General features: G+C 57.1%; 2 protein-coding genes and 2 long non-coding RNA genes across 5 annotated transcripts; 3 read left to right on the top strand and 1 right to left on the bottom strand.

Annotated features, from left to right (window-relative positions):
• Nucleotides 1-1,692: 1,692 nt before the first annotated feature.
• On the top strand, nt 1,693-6,483 carry HOXA10 (homeobox A10). Its single transcript, XM_070616089.1, has 2 exons — nt 1,693-3,709; nt 4,889-6,483. The coding sequence occupies exons 1-2, from the start codon at nt 2,743-2,745 to the stop codon at nt 5,161-5,163; spliced, it is 1,242 nt and encodes a 413-aa protein (XP_070472190.1). The 5' UTR covers nt 1,693-2,742; the 3' UTR covers nt 5,164-6,483.
• On the bottom strand, nt 6,068-7,480 carry LOC139082847 (uncharacterized). The gene is made up of 2 exons (XR_011539174.1): nt 7,337-7,480; nt 6,068-6,248 (listed from the first exon to the last, which is right to left on the bottom strand). It is a non-coding gene; the product is annotated as an uncharacterized lncRNA (long non-coding RNA).
• A 391-nt stretch (nt 7,481-7,871) lies between these two features.
• Nucleotides 7,872-9,301, top strand: LOC139082850 (uncharacterized). The gene is made up of 2 exons (XR_011539177.1): nt 7,872-7,982; nt 8,288-9,301. It is a non-coding gene; the product is annotated as an uncharacterized lncRNA (long non-coding RNA).
• Nucleotides 9,302-11,512: 2,211 nt separating this feature from the next.
• HOXA9 (homeobox A9) lies at nt 11,513-14,656 on the top strand. 2 transcript variants are annotated; one of them, XR_011539172.1, is made up of 2 exons: nt 11,513-13,086; nt 13,267-14,141. XR_011539172.1 is itself a non-coding variant. In XM_070616090.1 (2 exons), exons 1-2 carry the CDS (start codon nt 11,651-11,653, stop codon nt 13,503-13,505), a joined length of 819 nt encoding a protein of 272 aa, XP_070472191.1. In that variant the 5' UTR covers nt 11,519-11,650; the 3' UTR covers nt 13,506-14,656. The 2 variants fall into 2 exon arrangements, 1 of the variants encoding a protein (XP_070472191.1); XM_070616090.1 differs by having other exon boundaries at nt 11,519-12,230; nt 13,267-14,656.
• The last annotated feature ends 484 nt before the right edge of the window (nt 14,657-15,140 follow it).

The following is a 15,140-nucleotide window of genomic DNA, read 5'->3' as shown; positions in this document are numbered from 1 at the left end:
TGAGCTGCCTACAATGAGACACCCTGCTTGTCTTACCAGTCAAATTGGCCAGGTCGCTGAATTTCCAGAGTTCTGCAATATTCTGGAGGGCCCATGGAGAAGCCTTTGAGGGGGTCTGTGAACTCCTTGAAAACGATGGGTCAAATTGTGGGAATGTACAGATGTGCGTTTCTCACAGGATAAGAGTCAGAACTTGGCCTTAGATTTTCCAAAGGGGACTTCACTTCCAAAAAGGTTAAAAAAGACAAGTTTAGATCATTGTCTTTCTCTTTATTTTATTAGCCTCCACTATCTCAAGCATTCTCACCTATGGCCACTGGTCCTTCCCAACCTGCGGCCTGGGAAGCTGCTTTCTGCAGTTAGTCGGTGAGGCACAAAGTCCCGGCTGGGGCTGCTGCGGCTCTTTCTCCTCAAAAAATCCTCTCCTCTTCTTGGGACCTACTTCCCACTCCACAGAGCTTCCTGAGGAGGCATGGACAGTGCTGAGAGGCAAAATCCCCTTCTCAGGCAGCCCTCAGCTTTGTGGCATTTCCTAGTAGCGCTGCTGAGCGCCACAGTCTTGAGCGCCTGGTGAGCTCCTGGGTAAGGACCGGGCCCATCCGGGGAAGGCTCCTAGGCTGCGAGTTCTGCAGCTTCTCTGTACTCAAGTTCGTTGGTGCTGCCGGCCTAGCCAGGTTAGAATTTGCCTTGGCCTTGTGGGTGGGAGTAACGTGGACAGCGAAGCACAGTTCCTAATCTCTCCGCATAGATTCTTCACTTGATCCGGCTGTGCCACTACTGTGGCCTCAAGACGCTGTCCGGTTGGAGAGAACTAGTTCTTTCACGCTTTCCCTTTTCTTTCCCTCTGCCTTTCTCCCTCTTTCTCTCTCTGTCCTCCTCCTCTCCACTCTAGATGCCCAGTCCAAAGAGCCAGTCACTGAGGAGCGCAGCAGAAGTAGCTGGAGCGCAGCGCAAGCGGTGGCGCGGCCTCCGGGCGCTGCGCGCGGAGCAGCCGAGGCGGCAGAGACCGCAACTGCTCGCGACTACTTGCATCTCAGAAGCTAGCGCCAGGGCTCTGCCGCCAGCTCTCCCGTGCGCTCTCTCTGGGTCCTCTCAGGCTCGGCTTCTTCCTCGGACTGGGTTCATACTGGGAGGAACAAGGCCAAGTGCTGACAAATCAACCGGGCTGCAAGGGTCTTTCCCGTTACAGGCAGAGGCCTGAGCGGTCAGCTTCCTGGGATCCCGGCGTCCAGCAGCAAGTCAAGGCCTCTGCTTGGGCTGGAGCTGACGGGGCCGGCAGGCCTGGGGCATCCTGTAGAGCTGTAGCCCGCAGGCCAGGGGCAAGAATCCACCTCCTGGGCTCCAGTGGATCCGGCCGGAAAAGGTCGCATTTCCTGAGACGTGTATGAGGCCCACTCTTGGGGGCTAGCGCCCCGGGCCGGCCGTTTCCAGTTGACTAAGAGCAGGTCACACGGCCAGCGACGAAGGAGGCCCAGTGTCTGCTGAGCAAAGGGCCTGGCCTCCGAACACTCCTATAACTGGGACACGAGCCCAACCCGGCCTCGCAGGGAACGGATTTCCTCACCGCGGGCCTCGTTAAAATGCGCACACCGCGGGAGTGACGGCTGCCCCAGCTTCGGGTTTGGAGGGGAGGGGAGGGGGGAAGAAGGGAGGGGACAGAGAGGCAGGAGTGTGGTGACACTGGTTTTTGTCATAGCCTCCGGGAGCGTGCGAATGCCAAGGCTAAAAGGGAGAGCTGGAGAGGAGTGTGGCAGAGATGTCTATCGGCCGCCCCCCACCAGGTTTCCCCCTCCAGGTCTTCGCCTCCCGGCAAGCCAAAGACTCTGAAGATCAATGTTTCTTTCACTTGCCCCAAACTGCGTATGAGCTCTCAGGCTGCCAGGGTGATGAGGTTGTGTGGTATCTGGACCTGGCTCTGGTCTCGGAGTAGGGGTGGAGGAATCTTTCAGCCAAGGTTGCCAGTCGCGTACACCCCCGACTCGTGCCAGCCCACCAAGGTCCACCGACGGGAGCTGTAGAGAAGGCAAGCCAGGTGAGCACACCAGAGGCAAAGATCCTAACTGGATCAACCGACCAGTGGAAGAGAAGTGTAGGGGGTGGAAGGCCAGGGCATTGCGTTTTGGGGAAAATTCTGTGTGGGATGCAAGAAAGAAGTAGCAATAGCCATCTTCCCGTCTACTCTGGATTTCGGACACTCTGAGGGTCCTGGTGGCCTTAGGACATGGTCTACATCTTTTGGGAGACAGCTTCAGGTCCAGAGCTGAATTGGAAGAGCTTGAGGCCCGACAGGCCCCCTTAGTGGTTAGAGTGCACCAAAGGTTAGTGGCTGATTCCAAATTAAGAATAGGGAGCACCCAAGGCGGGCTGGGGTGCACACCATAAACACTCCACTTGTTAACTGCGCGGGGCCCAAGGGCCCTTCAAACAGACCCCGCAGGAGGACTCACGCCGGGCATGGGCGGGGCGAGCCCAGGGGCCCGGCCCCCCACCAGCCATGCTGAGGCAGCCCCCGCAGCTCCTGGCCTTTGGGCTGAGGTATCGGGTGTGCGTCTTGCGGCCCATCAATACAGATTACATATTTATATCAATCGCGGGCTCGGAGGGCGCCCTCGGAGAGCGGCCCCGCGCCTACGAAACCAAACTGGGAGTGGTCGCGCGGAAACTCTGGCTCAGGATTGGCTGCGGGCGCCCGCCGCGGTGCGGGGGGATTGCTAATCGTATTCAGCATGTTTTGCACAAGAAATGTCAGCCAGAAAGAGCTATCTGCTCCCTTCGCCAAATTATCCCACAACAATGTCATGCTCGGAGAGCCCCGCCGCGAACTCTTTTTTGGTCGACTCGCTCATCAGCTCCGGCAGAGGCGAGGCTGGCGGTGGTGGCGGCGGCGCGGGGGGCGGCGGCGGCGGCGGCTACTACGCCCACGGCGGGGTCTACCTGCCGCCAGCCACCGACTTGCCCTACGGGCTGCAGAGCTGCGGGCTCTTCCCAGCTCTGGGAGGCAAGCGTCATGAGGCGGCGTCGCCGGGCGGCGGCGGTGGCAACGGGGGCCTGGGTCCCGGGGCGCACGGCTACGCGCCCGCGCCTATAGACCTGTGGCTGGACGCGCCCCGGTCGTGCCGGATGGAACCACCCGAGGGACCGCCACCGCAGCAGCCCCAGCAGCAGCCGCCGCCCCCGCCGCAACCACCCCAGCCCCCGCCCCAGGCCACCTCTTGCTCTTTCGCGCAGAACATCAAAGAGGAGAGCTCCTACTGCCTCTACGACTCGGCGGACAAATGCCCCAAAGGCTCGGCCGCCGCTGCCGAGCTGGCCCCCTTCCCCCCGCGGGGCCCGCCGCCCGACGGCTGCGCCCTGGGCACCTCCAGCGGGGTGCCAGTGCCCGGCTACTTCCGCCTCTCCCAGGCCTATGGCACGAGCAAGAGCTACGGCGGCGGCGGCGGCGGCGCGCTGCAGCTTGGCGCCGGCCCGTTCCCCGCTCAGCCCCCGGGGCGCGGCTTCGACCCGCCACCCTCGCTAGCCTCCGGCTCGGCGGATGCAGCCCGGAAGGAGCGAGCCCTCGATTCGCCGCCGGCCCCGACGCTGGCTTGCGGTGGCAGCGGCGGGGGCTCGCAGGGCGACGAGGAGGCGCACGCCTCGTCCTCAGCTGCGGAAGAGCTCTCCCCGGCCCCTTCCGAGAGCAGCAAAGCCTCGCCGGAGAAGGACTCCCTGGGTAAGCAGGGCTTGCTGAAGGGCCTCAGGCAGGCGGGCAGACAGACTAGCAGACCCAGAGAAGGGAAGGAACAGAGGGCCAGGAGTCCGCCTAACAGCCGGCCGGCCTTGGCCCGAGCTGCAGGCAGGCTGACCCTGTGAACTTGCTTTTTAATATTTGGGCGTGGGGACGCAGTAAAAATTCATGTCCGGGTTAGCGCCCCACACCAAGACGTCCTCCACGCTGGCCTCAGCTCACCCCTTCTGGGGGCGAGGACACCGGCGAGCAGCCCCCCTCTTGTACGTGCCCTTCTTCGTGGCCCGGAGCACCCCAAGCCGTGGTCTGGGCCCAGTCTTCGAGGCGCGGCCCACGCGGGGGGAGGGGGAGGGAGGGAAAGTAGCTCGCCCGCAGATAGCGTGGATGTTTGTAAGGCATCCAAAATAAGCAGCCGCCAGCACCAATAAATAAGCCCATTAACCGGCGAAGTTCGAGTTTACGATCCCCCATGCTTTTTTTCAAAGTTGCTGGAGGGGCGGGAATCCTTGTTTCGGGGAGAAGAAAAGGCAAATCTCGCCCCGGACGCCGGGGCCCTGAGCTGAGAGTCAGAGAGGGGCCGTTTCGCTTCTCCTGGAACTCGGGATCGCCCAGACTGCACGTCCCTGGCTCCTGGAGAGACGTGAGGGAGGGCCCTTGACCCCAGATCAGCTTTTCGTGCGTCTCCCAAGTCCCAACTGTTCTCTTCTCCCTCTCCTCAACGGGCCTTGGGCAACCAGGGGGCTGGAGTGAGACACAGCCCCGCTGCCCTCCCCCCTTTCAAGTAAGCACCTCGCACCCCCAGCCTCGGGGCTGCGGAAATGCTCGTCTGCCTTGGGGCAAGAAGCAAAGAAAGGCGTTAAGTTCAAGATATACAGCCTGCCCTCCTAGGCCATTCATTCTGCAAGCGCCTGGCAGCTTTGTGCTAAAACAGGTGTTTGGAAAAAAGTGGAGGAAAATGTGTATTGGGAGGAAAGGTGTAGATTGGAGGCCCAGTTCATTTTGCACATGCCTTTTGGAGGAACTGTTCTCCCTGGGCAAGCAAGAGGGGCATAGCTGTGTGACTTAGGGCATCCCTCTTATGGCAGAGACGTCCTAAATTCACCCCTGCGCGCAGCCCTCGTGGCCTCGATTTAACCTTCCCCTCTTTATTCTCTTAAATGCCAGGCAATTCCAAAGGCGAAAACGCAGCCAACTGGCTCACTGCAAAGAGCGGCCGGAAGAAGCGCTGCCCCTACACGAAGCACCAGACGCTGGAGCTGGAGAAGGAGTTTCTGTTCAACATGTACCTTACTCGAGAGCGGCGCCTAGAGATCAGCCGCAGCGTCCACCTCACGGACAGACAAGTTAAAATCTGGTTTCAGAACCGCAGGATGAAACTGAAGAAAATGAACCGAGAAAACCGGATCCGGGAGCTCACAGCCAACTTTAATTTTTCCTGATGAATCTCCAGGCAACGCCGTTTTTTCGCTTCCAGAGAGCTGTTCTCCTCCCTCTGTCTTCGGCCTCTGCCCAGGAACTCGCACCTGTGCCGGAGCCCCATTCCTCCCTCCCACACTCGCCATCTCCTGGCCGTTACATCTGTGCAGGGCTGGTTTGTTCTGACTTTTTGTTTCTTTGTCCGTTTGCTTGGTGCTGGTTTATTTGTTGTTTTCTGGGGGAAAAAGCCATATCGCGCTAAAATTCTATAGAGATAGATATTGTCCTAAGTGTCAAGTGGTGACTGGGATGGTTTGCTGTCTCGGGGGGGTTCCAATGCTCGAAATGGCCCCTGTTTTCCCGGTGGAACTGGAGCTGGTTTCCTGCGGGGGGCCCCCCCGGGCAAACCTAGCCGGAAGGCCGAGGTCCCATTGTAGGCTCTGAGGTGTCTGGCCTGAGGTCAATGGTGCAAGGAGCCGCCACCGGGCTCGCCGGCCTGGAGTGCTGGGCTGTGTTTAATCAGGGGATACAGGCCTCTGGGTTTCTTTCTTCTTTCTTACTTTCTTCCTTGGCAAAGAGAAGGGCTTATAGGCATGGACATGCAGGTTGGCAAAAGGGCTTGACTTCGGCTGACTGGAAAATTGAAAAGTCAGAAAGATTAATTTTTCCTTCCTCTGTAAGATATTCCAGCTTTAAAAGGAACAAAAAGAATGACCAGAAGAAGGAAACTTCTCTTCCAGTTTGTGTAAGGTCTTGCATTGTGGAACTAAATTATTTCACTGACCCCTGAATTTCCACATCCTTCTGGCTGTAGGTAAATAATCTAATGTAGTTTTGTTTATACATGCAGATTTTTTGGTGATTGAATAACTGTTACCAGTGGTAACACACGACAAGCACACCACAATTCTTCCTAACTGTGGAGGGTTTTTTTTTTTTTTCACTTTTTAATTTTCTTCTTCTTCCTTCCTTTCTTTCTTTCTTTCTTTTTTTTCTTTCCAAAATTCACAGAAGCCGAGGAGGGCAGGAGCAAGCAGAATAGCTAGAGAAGGGAGACATTGTTGGATTTCCTTTATACTGTGAAGTTACATGCATAAAAGGGTCAAACCTGTAGGTGCAGAAAAAGAAAAAACTATAAATACAAATCTGTATAAATGTCTATTATTATGAAAAATTGCCAATCTTGTTTTATGCAAATGCATTCTATCATTATTATAAATGTTAGTTCTAGTTCTATTTACTTCTAATCTTAAATCAGAATAAATTAATATTGTAATGCTGCTGTGCGTGGAAAAAAAGACGATGTTTATGTTCTTATAGAAGAATAAAAGCTGTGGAATGAAGCTTTTTAATTTTACCTCTTTTTTTTTTGACTTCTTATCTTCACCTTCCACTTTACCCCGTCCACCACTTTTACAACAGGAGGACTAGCCTGCGCCCCCTGCAATTACTTTAGGCATCTATTTAAATATTACCTAGACGGTCGTAATTTGTCTGGGCCCTATAGCCCTGGTGCCGTAAGGTTTGTCGGCTTTTGTTCAGTTTTATGACTTGCTAGTATATCTGGATTGTGGCTGTCTTGGACCAGTGGTTTCAGTTGAGAGGGGAGCTGCATAGACAGAGGAAGCCGAACAGGATTTCTTTCGGGAGCCCTAGGGAGGCTCGCAGAGGCTGGTTATTTTGTGGGTCCCCTGGTCCTAGATGACCCCCAGACTAGGAATCCGGAGAGCAGGCTGGGCCCACAGCGTGTCCCTGGTGTCCGCTCAGCGGTTAGGTAGACCGCGGTGGGGCGGCCCGGGCACCCCCTCCCCCAGCGTGTCCTCCCCCACCTGGTCGCTCTCCGCGGGGCCACGCGTTTCCTGCTCGCGGGAGGTGGGGGGGGGGGCGACAGCAAGAGGGAGGGGGCGCGGGCGCGCGCGCCCCGGCTGGCTGGCTGGCGGTGAGCTAGAGGGGGGAAAGCGAGCCGCGGGGAGCTAGCGCGGGAGGCCGAGACCAGACAGGGAGCGGGCCTCGGTGCTGTCCCTGGCGCTTTCGAGCCGCCCAGGGCTGCCGCAGCTCGGCGCCTGCTCGCTGACCTGCAAAATTTGGGAAACCAGCACGTACACTGCTCCTTCTCTCCGCTCTTCTCGCTTTCCCCCCTCTTTCCATTTTTCTCTCTTTTATCTTCCTTCCCTCCCTTTCCCAGGTTTACCTTACCGGGGCCGGTGGCTTCTCCCTCCGTGATGCCTTAGCGGCATCCCCGGGGCACGCAGTAGCAGCGGCGGGCGCAGGTTGGCCAGGGGCCGGGCCGGCGCGACCTCAGGGTTCTCCTTTGGCGGCGGCAGTGGCGGCGGCGGCGGCGGCGGCAGAGGCTGCGGGCGGCAGACCCGCGCGGGCAGCATCAGAACTGGTCGGTGATTTAGGTAGTTTCCTGTTGTTGGGATCCAGCTTTCTCTCGACAGCACGACACTGCCTTCATTACTTCAGTTGAAATCGTCTCCAGGTACCCGTGCGCGCGGGGGCCGGGCCGGGCCGGGCCAGGCAGGGCATCCAGGCCCTGATCGTGCCAGGCCTGCAGTGGCAACCTCGGCTTTTCCCACTCAGGAGCCTCGACCCTGCCTCATTCTCAGAGCTCTGCCAGCCTGCTGGCCTCACTCCCCATCCCCACCTAGGCCTGAGCAGGTATGGTCAGGTTAGCTGCTCCTTAGCGGACGCCGGGGGCGTGGTAGGAATTCTGGGCCCCGAGCCATTCAAGGTCAGGGGCGCACGCTTCCATCCTGGGCCTACCCCGCTCCAGGCCTGCGCCTGGCCAGGGACTGCGCCATTCTCCTGCAAGCCTGGGACACCACCAGCCCCAATCCAGGTAGGAGATCAGGAAAGATCCCTTTGCCAGCTGAGACTCAGGCCAAACTAGGAGGAACGGGGGGGGGGGGGGGGGGGGGGGGGGCTGGGATCCTGGCGTTGCCACTTACCCTTCTGTCTGTAAGCCACTCTCTACTCCCAGGAGTTGCCTTTGACTCTCTTCTTCCTTCCTTTCCTGTCCTCCTTCCTCTTTTTTCTTTCTCTATTCCTTCCTTCTTTCCTTCCTTCCCTTTAATTTTCTTTCATCGTCTCTCTGTGTTGTTTTTTTCTATTCCCACCTCCTATCCTCCACAACTCTTCCTTCAGGAGAGATCCAGGGCTGGCTTTGGGAGAGCCTGAGGGGGTCTTATTTTTCTCTGCGTGCTCAAGTGAAGGTCGGAATCTGCCGAAGAAGGGTTCGCGTGGGGCGGCTGTTGAGGGCTGTGGATCTGGGCCTGGTGTGCCGCTGCGCAGACAAGGCCTCGGTTACGATCACGACCGGATGGCGGCGGCCTTGCGTTCCTACTCCGCGGGTCTGCAATGGCAGCCTAAGAGAGCGGATTAGAGGGCACTCGCGGTGTTTTTGTGTGCCCACACCGAGGGCAAGGAGGCCTTCGCCAGCCTCACTGAGGACCTGAGGCTAGGACCTGGGCCGAGGCCCAGCCAGGCTCGGTGGAGCCTGGCGACGCAGAGGACTCCGCGGGGAAGCTTCTTCGGCTCTCCCGGGCCTGCCGATCCCGGCTCGGGCTTTACCCGCGATAAGGGAGCCCCGCTAGGGCAAACATTGGCTGCTTGCTTGCCACTAGCTTCTATCAGGTTCAGAGGATGTTAGATATGGCATCCTTGTGTGGATGGGTGCTAGAGAAGGGGACCCTTCCAGCGCCAGTCTGTTTCAAAAAATAGGGGAAGGGATCCTAAATTCCAGAACCGTTGGAATACAAACTTGAGTCCTTGTTCCAAGTTGTAGTCCACCGTTGGAAGCCAGTCGGACCGTTCTCGCCACCCAGAACTGAAAATAACCTCCAACCCTCCCTAACCACCCCCAACAAACACACACTCGCGGGCCTTCAGACTCACGCCCACCGCGCGGTGCTTCCCTTCGCAGCTGCGGCAGTGGGCCCGGGAACTGTTATCTGAAAGGCCGGCACACCGCGTTCCCCTCAACTCCTCTGCCATTTTCTGGACCTGAGTATTGGATTTGTTTTGGAGGCCGAAGTTTTAGAACTCTCAGGCGAGAAGAGGCGGTTTGTAATTACATCAATTTCTTTCTTTATGCGCACGCAATTCTTTTCACTTCCAAAATAAAAGCAGACACAAAAGCCTGAATATTCTCTCCCCAAACCTCTGGGATGAAGAGAGAGATTTCGTTTTGTGATTTTCTCACTTTCTGAGCACCAGTAAGGACAACTTAACACTCAACGCCTGCTAACTACTTAGTAACCATCTTATTTTGGGAGCTAAGGCCATTTAAAGAACAGCCTTTTTGTTTTGAAAAAAATGCTAATAACTCTTGTCTTTTCTGGGTACAAAAAGTGCAAAAGGCAGCCAGGCGTGTCCAGCTCGTTTGCAGACATTTACAATTAGGAGCGAAGGTTTCCTCCAAGGTTAGTTTTTCTTAATGAAACTCTCTCGGAGGCTCCGCGAACTGCTCCACGTTTGGGATACCTTGGGCTGCGGTGGGGGTGGGGATAACCGGAGGAATTTACAGGGAAAGGAAAATATTAGGGGGGAGGGGGCTGAGGCGACCAGGACCAGCCACGTCGGAGTTCATTGTGTCCACCACTTCCCTCTTCCGGCGCGGGCGGAGGAAGGGGCACCCGGTTGGTCTCCCGGCGCCTTCGCAGCCTCACTCTCGGGGAGAGCCTGGCACGTAAGGGTCTGCACCCGGGATAGGGACGCATCAGGGTTTGGGGGAGATTACTGGAACTATTAGAGAAGATGAAGGCAAAAAGGAGATGGAAACGGCCGAGACCGCCCGCCCTCGCCGCCAGGGAAGTGGACTAATGAGAAACACTCTTGCAGGCACAGTGTTCGCACGTGAATTTAATTACCCCATTTTTAGGAGTCGCTTTCTCTTCGGATTTGGGGTGGGTTTTTTTCTCCCCCAGTTAACAGAGAAGCGAGGCCGTTTCATTTACCCCTGACTCTAGGGAGTGAGAAATACCCTCCTCAATTTGGCCAAGTTAAGGGATGGGATTAAAGTCAATGCTCCGTGCCCCTCCCCGTTTTAATTTCTAGCCCTGGACTTGAGCTGGGGCCGCCTCGCTTTGGGTCTTGTAACTCTGCTGAGCAGCCCCGCCGGGTGGGTTACCGAGGCGGGGCTCGGGGCGGTGGCCAGGAAGCAAGGAAGGCAGGCACCCTGAAGGACTCATGTTGAGTCCCGAGGCCAGCCGCTCTGGTGCAGGCCTCCCAGCTACTGGAGCCGCGGGGTCCCTCAGGCGGGGCTGCCTTTCCGCAAGCCAGGCTCTCCTTCCACTCATGCTGCCTCCTGCTTTTTTCCCCAGCTGTGGTTCAGGGAGTGCCACCAGGCTTGCCGAGCTCAGCATTAGGGCCTTGGAGGTCGCAGCACAGGACTAGGTCGCCTCGTGCGTCCGCCCCGGGATGGTGATTCCCGACTCACAGTGAACAGTGCACGCTGGGCGCGTGTGTGCGCGGGCTCCAGCGGAACACGCGGCACAACCAGGCCCTCCACCCCTTTGCCTCAGGGACGGATGGCTGCTCCCTCTCCGGCCGCCCCTGGTTGGGGCCCTCGCTGGCGGCGCAGCGGAGAATTTGGGAGCTGCCCCGGCGCCCTGTGCTCGGGTTCGGCAAATTTCAGGGGCCCACAATAGGCGGTGCCCTCTCGGCAGCCTGTCCCTGCCTAGCGCGCTCGGGCAGGGGCGGTGGTGGCTCTGTTTGGGACGGATACTATGTTGAATTTGACTTTTCGCAGCCGGACCCGGGGTAAACTCGCATCTCCGGGAACCGCAGGGATTATTTACAGGGAGCTCGCCAACCAAACACAACAGTCTAATTTAACCTTTCCAAGTCCTCATAAATTTTTACAGCTTGGAGCCACGGCGAGGAAAAAGAATCTGTTGGTGGTTCCCAACTTCCCACCAGCCTGTGTGGCTTCTGAAACAATAATTCCTTATGAAATATCATAAATATAGATTTAAATACAGTAGAGCGAGAATGCGACTTGGCTGCTTTTTTATGGCTTCAATTATTGTCTAATTTTATGTGAGGGGCTCCGCTGGCCGCACTCGCACGCGGGACCCGCGTCTTGCTGATGGCGTGATTAATTGTGGTATAAAATAGTCCGGTTAAGAACTGTGTGTCTGGTGGTGGCGGTGGGAGGGGAGGGAGGGAGTACAGAGGCAAGGCCAGATTTGATCTTTTAATCTTCGTTGGCCACAATTAAAACAAACCCGATCGTGGAGCGCCGCGATCCCTTTGCATAAAAACATATGGCTTTTGCTATAAAAATTATGACTGCAAAACACCGGGCCATTAATAGCGTGCGGAGTGATTTACGCGTTATTGTTCTGCCGGGCGGGCACGTGACGCGCGCGGCCAATAGGGGCGCGGGCGCCGGCAACTTATTAGGTGACTGTACTTCCCCCCCTGGTGCCACCAAGTTGTTACATGAAATCTGCAGTTTCATAATTTCCGCGGGTCGGGCCGGCAGGCCGGGCGCGGGGCACGGCGATGGCCACCACCGGGGCGCTGGGCAACTACTACGTGGACTCGTTCTTGCTGGGCGCCGACGCCGCAGACGAGCTGGGCGCGGGCCGCTACGCGCCGGGGGCCCTGGGTCAGCCCCCACGGCAGGCCGCCGCGCTGGCCGAGCACCCTGACTTCAGCCCGTGCAGCTTCCAGTCCAAGGCGGCGGTGTTCGGCGCCTCGTGGAACCCGGTGCACGCGGCGGGCGCCAACGCGGTGCCCGCAGCCGTGTATCACCACCATCACCACCACCCCTACGTGCACCCCCAGGCGCCGGTGGCTGCGGCGGCGCCGGACGGCAGGTACATGCGCTCCTGGCTGGAGCCCACGCCCGGTGCGCTCTCCTTCGCGGGCTTGCCCTCCAGCCGGCCTTATGGCATTAAACCTGAACCGCTGTCGGCCAGAAGGGGTGACTGTCCCACGCTTGACACTCACACTTTGTCCCTGACTGACTATGCTTGTGGTTCTCCTCCAGTTGATAGAGAAAAACAGTCCAGCGAAGGTGCCTTCTCCGAAAACAATCCTGAGAATGAGAGCGGCGGAGACAAGCCCCCCATCGATCCCAGTAAGTGTCTCCTCCCGCCAGACCGGCCGCCGCCTCCACGCCGGCCACCTGGATCTGCCGGCCCACCAGCTTTCTCTCAAGCCTGCCTTCGCCCTCTCTGGGAGCCTCCTGAGCAGGGACCAGGAGCCAGGAGCCCGAAGCCGCTGTTTGGGACGCCTCGGATAGGGCCCCAAGTCCAGAGAGCAGTGACAAGTGGGCCCGCGGGGCTGGGGGGAGGGGAGGCGGCTGCTACCGAGAGAGGGGGCGGGGCGGGCGCTGCGGGCCAAGCCAAGACCAGCCGCCCCTTTCTCCGGCTACCCGGGACCAGCACAGAGATACTTTGGGCCGTTTCTTCGAAAGCAGCGCGGCAGAGAGAATCTTTTGTGCGTCTAGATTGTCCGGGAGCAGCGACAGCAACTGCAGCCGGGACGCTAGGGGAGAAGGCCGAGTCCCTCCAGTTCTTGCCTTCAGCCAGTGGCGGCGTAAATCCTGCCCAAGATGAGGCTGCAGGCGACCGGGCCACGAGGGTCCCCCTGCCAGATTATTCAAATAAAGTGGAGAAGTGATCAACGGCCTTGGGGCACCCAGGGGCACTATGCCGGCCTGCGCAGCTCCCGTGGCCTTCCAGGAAGCTGAAATAAGGAGCGGGGAGAGTTAGAAGGAAAAGCGGGGGAGAGAAGACAGAGTCAGTGAGAGGGAGAAAAGGATATTAATCCTCCTACGTGAACACACGGCAGCGTGGTTTCTCCCTGCCTGGCAAGAAGGAGATCTGTTTCCAAATTTCGCTCGTTATACATGTGCGGAGAGTGGGAGGAAGGAGGAGGAGGAAGGAGGGCCTCAGAGGGGAGGGGGATCCGAGGTTTTACTGCGTGCAATTGTAAGTGACCGTCCCTGCGTCTGTCTGCCAGGGTTCCATTGTGTCCAAGACTCAGCCGCCTTCCCTAACCAACTCAGCATCGTCCTGCACTTAGGTCGAAGACCCCTGGAGGTTCCCTAGCCCCCAGCGGAGGGGGGTGTGTGCTTCTCCTCCTTCTAAATCCCGTCTCTCTCCCCGCAGGCAACCCGGCCGCCAACTGGCTCCACGCGCGCTCCACGCGGAAGAAGCGATGCCCCTACACGAAGCACCAAACGCTGGAACTGGAGAAAGAGTTTCTGTTCAACATGTACCTCACCAGGGACCGCAGGTACGAGGTGGCCCGACTGCTCAACCTCACCGAGCGGCAGGTCAAGATCTGGTTTCAGAACCGCAGGATGAAAATGAAGAAAATCAATAAGGACCGAGCGAAAGACGAGTGATGCGGCCGGAGTTCATTTAGAAAAGAGCGAGCGAGCTAGAGAGAAAGAGACGGACTGCCTGTCCCCTTCTCCCACCCCCATTCCACCCCAGCCTCCACCACCCCGCACAAAGGGGCTCTGAACGCCAGGCCTCATCTCCCCCTGGCAGACCCTGCTCAGGCTGGCTCCTTGGCCTCTGCCGTTTTGATGGAGGAGGTATTGTAAGCTTTCCATTTTCTATAAGGCAAAAAGGGGTGGGGGGGGAATTAGCACTAATGGCTGCGTGTGCTAGCTTGTATATATTTGGGGGAAAAAATCTACCTGTTCCTGACAAAACAAACAAAAAAAAAAACTACCTTTTTATAATGCACAACTGTTGACGGCGAGCTGTATGGTTTTTAGTCTGTGTAGTTAATTTAATTTGCTCTTTGTGCGGCAGAGCGATCTGCTCAGATACTTGAACACTGTGTTTTATTGTGGTAATTATGTTTTGTGACTCAAACTTCTGTGCTGGGTGACGCACCCATTGTGTTTGTGAAAGCTAGAATTCAATTTGAACTCAGGTTGTTTATGAAGGGGAAAAACAGTTGCATAGAGTATAGCTCTGTAGTGGGATGTGTCTTCTGTATAACTAGGCTGTTAACCTTTGATTGTAAACTAGCTGTAAGGATTTCCCAGTGAAATAAAATTTTTATAAAAAGAGAGAAAGTGTTCTCCAGGATACATAGATTCATGGTTTTCTCCACTTTTGAAACACGGGCATTTTCATCTCTATGCGTTCTATAGACCTGTCTTGTCCATTGTATATATCATGCACGTATTAAAGAAAAAGTAATCAGACAAGCTTGAATATTGGTTTTGCACCAGACCAACAGTGAGGAAATTCGGAGCTATACAAATGTGCAGAAGGTTACTACCTATGGTTTACTTTTAATTTTAATTGGGGGGAAATGAATGCTTATTGTAACGGAGTTAATTTTATTGATAATAAATTATACACTATGAAACCGCCATTGGGCTACTGTAGATTTGTATCCTTGATGAATCTGGGGTTCCCATCGGGCTGAACGTACACTGTATATTTTGCAATAGTTACCTCAAGGCCTACTGACCAAATTGTTGTGTTGAGATATTTAACTTTTTGCCAAATAAAATATATTGATTCTTTTCTACTTTTTGCGGGTCAGCTCTTTGCACCATCTTCTCAGGGTGGGAGCCGGGTGGAGTCTCCGGGGCGGCGGCCGGGCTGGGGAGGAGGACAGAACCTCCGTTTTGGCCCCGGCGGCGGGCTTTCGGGGACCGGGACTGGCGGAGGCTCCAAGATGCCTCCAGGCCGACCGCCCGGCGGGGCGGGCGAGCAGCGGAGAGAGGCTGGGGCACCGAGGCGGCGCGGCCTGCTCCCCGCTTTGTGTCCGTTCGTTCCCGGGACGGCTGCGAGGCCTCTGAGGAGCCGGGCTGGGATCCTGGGGATCGCCGGCCCCTGGCAGTGAAAGACCACTTTTTCACCTTGGCGCCCCAAGAAATTTCCCAAATCCGGGTCCACGGAGACTCCTGGGGCTTCCCCTGGGCTGGGGGGCCATGGGGACCAGGAGCCAGAGCTGAGGGCCTTCCTCCCAAGGAAGGCAACAGGGGCCCGGCTGCCCCAACAGGACCCCG

The sequence above is a fragment of the Equus przewalskii genome, chromosome 4 (assembly GCF_037783145.1).
Source record: "Equus przewalskii isolate Varuska chromosome 4, EquPr2, whole genome shotgun sequence".
Classification (NCBI taxonomy): domain Eukaryota; kingdom Metazoa; phylum Chordata; class Mammalia; order Perissodactyla; family Equidae; genus Equus; species Equus przewalskii.
The sequence above is the reverse complement of the archived record's forward strand: the minus strand, read 5'-3'. Positions and strand labels throughout refer to the sequence as shown.

What these genes read in the sequence shown, in the direction of transcription:
- HOXA10 (XM_070616089.1), top strand. Translation starts at nt 2,743, where the DNA reads ATGTCAGCCAGAAAGAGCTATCTGCTCCCTTCGCCAAATTATCCCACA. An exon ending in GCCGGAGAAGGACTCCCTGG is followed by an intron (nt 3,710 to 4,888) that starts GTAAGCAGGGCT and finishes CTTAAATGCCAG; the next exon opens with GCAATTCCAAAGGCGAAAAC.
- HOXA9 (XM_070616090.1), top strand. Translation starts at nt 11,651, where the DNA reads ATGGCCACCACCGGGGCGCTGGGCAACTACTACGTGGACTCGTTCTTG. An exon ending in CAAGCCCCCCATCGATCCCA is followed by an intron (nt 12,231 to 13,266) that starts GTAAGTGTCTCC and finishes CTCTCCCCGCAG; the next exon opens with GCAACCCGGCCGCCAACTGG.